This window comes from Choristoneura fumiferana, chromosome 11, assembly GCF_025370935.1.
Source record: "Choristoneura fumiferana chromosome 11, NRCan_CFum_1, whole genome shotgun sequence".
Lineage (NCBI taxonomy): Eukaryota > Metazoa > Arthropoda > Insecta > Lepidoptera > Tortricidae > Choristoneura > Choristoneura fumiferana.
Window position 1 is genome coordinate 2,166,493 of NC_133482.1, and position 7,429 is coordinate 2,173,921.

The 7,429-nt window shown below is 40.4% G+C and overlaps 1 protein-coding gene across 1 annotated transcript in view; it reads right to left on the reverse strand.

Moving 5' to 3' along the window:
- Positions 1-751: 751 nt before the first annotated feature.
- LOC141432953 (uncharacterized) overlaps positions 752-7,429 on the reverse strand; it is a 33,517-nt gene continuing 26,839 nt past the window's right edge. The window contains 5 exon segments of the mRNA XM_074094788.1: positions 752-900; positions 1,423-1,489; positions 2,705-2,857; positions 4,223-4,301; positions 4,872-4,998. Coding sequence (XP_073950889.1) covers positions 752-900; positions 1,423-1,489; positions 2,705-2,857; positions 4,223-4,301; positions 4,872-4,998 — 575 coding nt within the window.

A 7,429-nucleotide genomic window follows, 5' to 3' on the forward strand; every position in this document is an offset into this window, starting at 1 on the left:
TTATCCTGTGTTCTGTTATTTCCAGGTGTTTTATGTACGATAAAGAGTTTTACAATACAATACAATACTAAAAACAATTAAGTACTTACTTTGTTCACCCTCGACAAAGTAATTCTGAGCAGTCATTGTTTTTAGTTCAATAATAATAATAATAATAATAATGTGGTAAATCAAACTCCTTCAGGTCTATAATCACCTTTTATTGATTAGTTATACAACTGTCTATTATTATTATTATGTGACACTCTTAACGCTCGATACACCACCAACCACTTCGCGTCGAATCTCTCGTCAGAATGCCCATCCTCACCTTTTTCCTTCCTTTTTCTCCCCTCCATTATTTTTAATTCGCAGGTAGGTGAGAATAGTCATTTTCACAACTACCTATTATTAGTTATAATAAAAACAATATAAATGCTAAATAATTAAATTATCACACTCGGCCATCCGATTACGTGCTACCTCCGGTGCACGAATCTAATTAAATTATCACACTCGGCAGTGTAACCTCAGTAAATATCAACAATAACCCTTTTTTTTTTCTACATTCTTAAATAGGTAAGTATCATATTTACTATTATTTACCTTCCTTAATTATAATTAACCTAATGTTTACAATAATAATTAAATTATCACAGATCACTGCTTCTAAACATGACCAAGATCGATAATAATACTAATTCAAATATTTATTTAGAAAATTAACTTTGCATTTATAATCATAAGGTATTCGGCGTATAGGATGAGATCCTTACTTTTCTGGAATAAGTGTGTCCTCACTGTCTTCGGAATCATCCGAATCAGACACTTCGTCAGCTATTTCGAGGGCTTTGAAATGAATCCAGGGTCTCATTCTATCCGCCGACACCACACTGTCATAACTTCGTTTCTTGTCAAATCCTGGGACATGAGTGATATTATACCTGTCATTACCCAGACACTTTACTATTTTAAAGGGGCCGACAAATTTAGGCATTAGCTTCTTACTTTTACCGTCATTATAAAAATTGGTCTTGGTTACTTTTACTAAATCTCCTTCTTTATATGCATGTGCTGCAACTCTGAGTTGGTCATAATTATGCTTTTGCTTTTGTTGTGCCTCTCTAATATTTTCACTAGCTTCCTGTCTTATTTGATCAGTGTTTTGTAAAACGGGATTTTGATCGTTCAAATCATTATTCAATTTATTTTCTAAGTCGTTATTAAATCTTATGCCAAATAATAATTCTGATGGTGATTTTTTTGTAGTCGTATTAACTGTGTTATTTATTGACCACTGAATTTTGCCCAGTTGCCTGTCCCAGTTGCGTTCATCGGCATTGAAATTATGAGTTGCTAATGCAGACAAAATCGTTTGATTAAAACGTTCTGCCTGACCATTTGCTCTGGGACAAGCAACTGCGTTCAATATGTGCTTCGTACCTTGCTTAACACAAAAGTCTTTGAACTGGGATGAAGTGAAAGCAGTTCCACGATCTGATATTACGCGCTGTGGTACACAAAAATCATTATAAAGACTATCCAAAACCTTAATTACTGTTTTAGTTTTAGTATCTCTTACGGGTCTTACAAAGACATACTTCGTGAACCCATCAACTATGGTCAGAATGTAAGAGTTCCCATTTTTGCTGCGGACAAAGGGACCTACATGATCTATGTGTAGAGTGTGAAACGGGATTGAGACCTTCTCAATAGGGTGAAGATGCCCGGCAGGGGTCTTTGACGAGTTATCTTTATTATAAGCACATTCGATGCATGATGCGACATATTTCTTCACGAATCGCCTTAGCTTGGGAAACCAATATTGGCTTTGAATATGCTCTAACGTTTTCGCAAAACCAAAATGCCCATTGTCATCGTGGTACCGCCTACAGATTTGCCACCTAGCATTCTTTGGTACTACAAGTCGCAGTTGATCACCTACCTTACGATAAAGAACATGATTTTTTAGAGTATAATTTTTCTTGATATCTAAACTCTCTTCATCCAGTTGAGGTTTTAAAATCCTACTTATCCTTAACAGCTCCGAATCAGCTAATTGTAAAGTGTGTAGCCAATTATCGGTTGTTATATTTAATACTACAGGCGAATCCAGACTTGCCACGGGCTTTTCATTTGAACTACTAGATTCTTTGCACGGGTTCCGACTCAGGGCATCGACGTGGCTCATTCGCACGCCTGGGCGATATTCGATGTCAAAATCAAATTCACTCAACTGGAGCCACCATCGAGCGATTCTTGGAATTAAGTCCCTCTTAGTTAGTGTGGTCCTCAGTGCATTGCAGTCAGTGAAGACGGTGAACTTCAAACCTAGCAAGTAAGTACGAAACTTCTTTAGAGAACAAACCACGGCGAGGGTCTCCAATTCATACGAATGTAAATGTTTCTCCTCCGCTGTGGTTTGTCTACTAAAATAGGCTACCGGTTTAAGCACGCGCGGGTTTGCCTGCCATTGTAGCAAAATACCACCTAACCCCAATGCGCTCGCGTCTGTATGCACCTCCGTGTCTAACTTGTGATCGTATAAAGCCAAGAGTGGACGTTGCACTAAATGGCGCTTCAACGTTCTAAATGCTGTTTCTTCTTCGTTTGTCCATTGCCACGCAACGTCCTTTTTTAGTAACCGTGTCAATGGTCTAGCGATTTCCCCAAATCCTTGCACAAACTTTCGAAAATAGCTAGCGAGTCCTAAAAACTGTCGTACTTCGTGTATGCTACTAGGAGTGGGGAAATCCTTGACCGCAGTAATCTTTCGCTCGCTGGGCTTAATACCTTCAGCAGAAACCTCGTAACCTAGGTATTCAATCCTTGTGCTAAAAAAGTCACATTTTGGTAAATTTAATGTAAGACCTGCTTCCTGTATTAAAATCAAAACATCTTCTAGGCGTTCAAAACCTTCATCTATCGTTGTAGACGGTATAAGCAAGTCGTCCATGTATGCCAAGGCGGAGGTAAATCGGCGTGACCCAAGAATTTTATTCATGGTCCTTTGAAAAACAGCTGGAGCGTTTGCTAATCCAAACGGCATACGTTTAAATTCGTAATGGCCGTCCGGAGTAACAAACGCTGTCAAGTGTCGACTACCCTCCGCCATCGGCACTTGATAGTAGCCGGAGGTCAAATCCAAAGTTATAAAAAACTTGTTTCCACTAAGATTGGATACCTGGTCCTCGATTAATGGTAATGGATATTTATCCTTTACAGTTTTGTTATTTAGAGACCTAAAGTCTACGCAGAGTCGTTGCTCGCCGTTTTTTTTTTTTACCAGGATTATTGGGCTAGCGTAGTCTGATTGAGACTCTTGAATGATGTTATGTTGTAAGAGTTCATCGACCATTGATCGAACTTTTTCGCGTTCGTGTAACGATAAGCGGTAAGGCCTATATGACACTGGAGTTTTGTCATGTAGCTCAATATTCATTTCTGCTGCAGTGGTACAACCTATTTCACTTAAGTTAGCGGCAAAACAACTCCTATACTTCTGTAACAGATTATACAATCGATCAACGTGTTCAGGGGTTAATTCGGGACTGGTTCGAATATCCGATTTACTCAACGGTAAATGATTCGTGACATTTTGATTTGATTTTATCAGTACGGTATCATTTATGTTTGCCGGACTTACACGGGCGATCAACGACTTTGCGTTAAACGAAATAGGGTTGCTTCCTAAGGCTGTCACAAAAATGTATCCGTTACCATTAACTAATTTATAGCAACCGCGATGCAAGTGATACTTCTGGCCCGGTATGCTTCTTGTACTGCCATCGGAATAAACGTCCCCAGAGTAGTCAGTCGTAGTGTATACTTCAACTAACCCTCCCTGCTCTATCACCGTATTACTAACAACGTATAGGTTTATTGCCTTATCGCATTCACTATTCTCACTGCTTTGGGGACTGTTGTAGAAAACTAAACTTGTATTATCTTTCAACACTGTAACAAAAGGAATCTCCGTGAAATTTTGACCTATCAAGAGTGGAGTTTGCAAAAATTCGTCATTTACCGCTAAAAGATCAATGTGCGTCTCGATTTCGTCTATCTTAATAAGAACATTGCATCTGAACAATGGTTTAGTGATGGAGTTTCCGAATCCTTTAATCGTGGGTAATTCATCATAAAATTCGTTAAGGGAAAGATCTCTAGCTACTGAAGCTTTTATCAAACTGCAGTCACTACCAAAATCGATAAATGACTTTAAATTCATTTTATTGACACTAACGTTCTTGAAGAACTTTGTACTAGAATCATCATTCGTCACGATCTTTTGAGTTTTCTTCTCGGGGACAGTACTAGTTGCACTGTTATGAGAACTAAGAGGTTTGCGATTACAATCTGCAAAATTATGACCAATTCTACCACATTTTTGACATTTGACTATGGGTTTGCTGCAGTTCATATACGAATGTCCTTTATCACGGCAGTTAAAGCAAACGAGACCACCACTAACATTGCCTGTAGTCAAAGAACTGCCCTTTACATTTGTTTGTGTAACACCACTGTTATTATCTCTTTTTCTAAACTGGGAGGATTGTTGCGCAGGCTCCCGACTACGCTGGAATTGCTGAGATGCCAAATACGTGAGCATATCTTCCGGCTCTTCACACTTGAGAGCCTGCGCCCCATTCCTTATAGAGTTATTAGTAATTCCATGTACTATACAATCGACAGCCTTACGTCCTACTATCTCACAACGACTAAGTAAGGTCAATTTGTCATAAAAATAATCCTTGAGACTTTCATCGGGGCGCGAGACCCTGCCTAACATGTCTTCTAACAGCTTCCCATAGTTAACCTCACTTGGGAATGCTCTGGTTAATTTATATTGCCATTCGGACCAAGTGTAATTAACCGAGGGAAGTGACTCATACCAGACCTTAGCTAAACCTGTTAACTTTTGCAACGAGTAGTGAACGATCTGTTTCTCGTCCCAGTCATATATTGCTGCACACTCGTTAACCTTACGCAACCATCGTTCGACGGTTTGAGTTTTGTTACCTGGGTTAAATTCTGGCACAACATTCAATAACTGATTTGTCATAGAAGGATGTAAGATCTTACTTGGCTCACTACGTAACGAACTTAGAATTTTGATGACGTCTTCTGCTGTAAGTCCCACAGAGCGTCGCCGCGACTTCCTGGGTATTTCTTCATAGGAATCGTCCGAATGAGGCGACGGACGCCGGCGCCGCTTACTGGAGCGATGGCCTCCAGCGTCAACCCTCACGCTTTCGGCTGAGGGGGTACGTAGTCTTCTTTGTCGCCGTGACACGCTCTCTGATCTTCTTGGCGTCTGCCTTGCAGACGCCGGTAGTACGGGCGACTTCGGTACATTAACGTCGGAATTCATTTTTCCCTGTAATTTATTTAAACGCGCTGCATGATTTGTTTTATTACGATTAAATTTGTTTTCGTATCACTCTGCCTTTTAATGCTTCAACCTACTCCTACTAACATATCAGCTGTCATCAGTTCTAAATATAGCACGCCACCTACAAGGCTGCTTGGCTTATTGTTCAACTACTTACAATCCGTAAAGCAACAATATTTTAGCAATTCTTCTAGCGGTCTAATAAACTCGTTACTCTTAACTCAGTACTATTCATGATCAGCTAGGGCTGCATAAATATACTAGTTATTTTAATAAATACAAGGTCAGTTAAATGTCATATTTTCCAAAATTACATGATTCAATGTATAGATCAGGAAAAAAATTGATTAAGCAACAATAATGTACAGTATTAGGATTCATTGTATCAAGGATTGGACGCACTTTCAAACAAATTAGGATCTGAAAAAGTAGTGCGCCTCCTGCTAGGGCTTAGCGCCGGATGAATAGAGCACCTGCACAGCTAATAATACTTGTCTAGACTAAAAGCGTTTACATTGCTTACCATTAAATGAACTAAAAGCGCTCATACATGGCTAGCCGTTCACTAACCCAAGCGCACCTACTGGGCTTATCAAGACAATGAGGCTGAGCACACCTACATGGCTAGCCGTTGATCAAACCAAGCACACCTACATGGCTTATCAAGACAACGAGGCTGAGCACACCTACATGGCTAGCCGATGATCAAACTAAGCACACCTACATGGCTTATCAAAACAACGAGGCTGAGCACACCTACATGGCTAGCCGTTGATCAAACCAAGCACACCTACATGGCTTATCAAGACAACGAGGCTGAGCACACCTACATGGCTAGCCGATGATCAAACTAAGCACACCTACATGGCTTATCAAAACAACGAGGCTGAGCACACCTACATGGCTAGCCGTTGATCAAACCAAGCACACCTACATGGCTTATCAAGACAACGAGGCTGAGCCCACCTACATGGCTAGCCGTTGATCAAACTAAGCACATCTACATGGCAAGCCGTTAATCAAACAAAGCACACCTACATGGCTTATCTCGACAAAAACTAAGCGCACCTACATTGCTCAACACTAATGACCCTATAAATCGTACTCACATTCCACGCACAAGTCTCCTGATCCATAGCATTTTAATCACTCTTAGCATAGATGTACAAGTAAAACACGAATTAGGCTTCAACAGTCTTATTTTGCTAGGCTTACTAAAAGCCTGTTACATTTCGCACACTAAGGTAAGTAAGTACCCACTGACTTAAAAATGTTACACATTCGAACTTGTTCATAAAACGACTTCGTTTATTACCTTAAATGTTCCATCACTATCGTCATAAACAGTATTAAAAATTCAAATGGTAGGTACTCACACGTTTCAATCGTTCGGGCGCCTTTTGATCCCACTTCTGAATTGTGGTAAATCAAACTCCTTCAGGTCTATAATCACCTTTTATTGATTAGTTATACAACTGTCTATTATTATTATTATGTGACACTCTTAACGCTCGATACACCACCAACCACTTCGCGTCGAATCTCTCGTCAGAATGCCCATCCTCACCTTTTTCCTTCCTTTTTCTCCCCTCCATTATTTTTAATTCGCAGGTAGGTGAGAATAGTCATTTTCACAACTACCTATTATTAGTTATAATAAAAACAATATAAATGCTAAATAATTAAATTATCACAATAATAATAAATAAGGAGGAAGGCGACCGCTGCGGCACGCTTGGGGCCTGTGGGACAATCTGCCCCGCCTTCGGCCCCCGCTACCGTGGTGTAGTGCGCCGCATGCGATGGACTCATTCCATGAATGTTAATTGCATGCGCGCCTACTATGGGGCTACAGAGGGGGGAACCAATATTACGGCGTACCGTGACCGGATTTTAATGAAGATCGCAAGAACGTATGGAAGAGCAGGAGCTACACGGGCGGTTCTACAAGACCCTAACAGGGCCTGATGTAGACCTTCTCGCGTCGGTGACCTGGCTACGTTTCGGGGACCTCTTTGGGGAAACCGAGGGTTTTGTGTATCATGACGCTCATCTTGC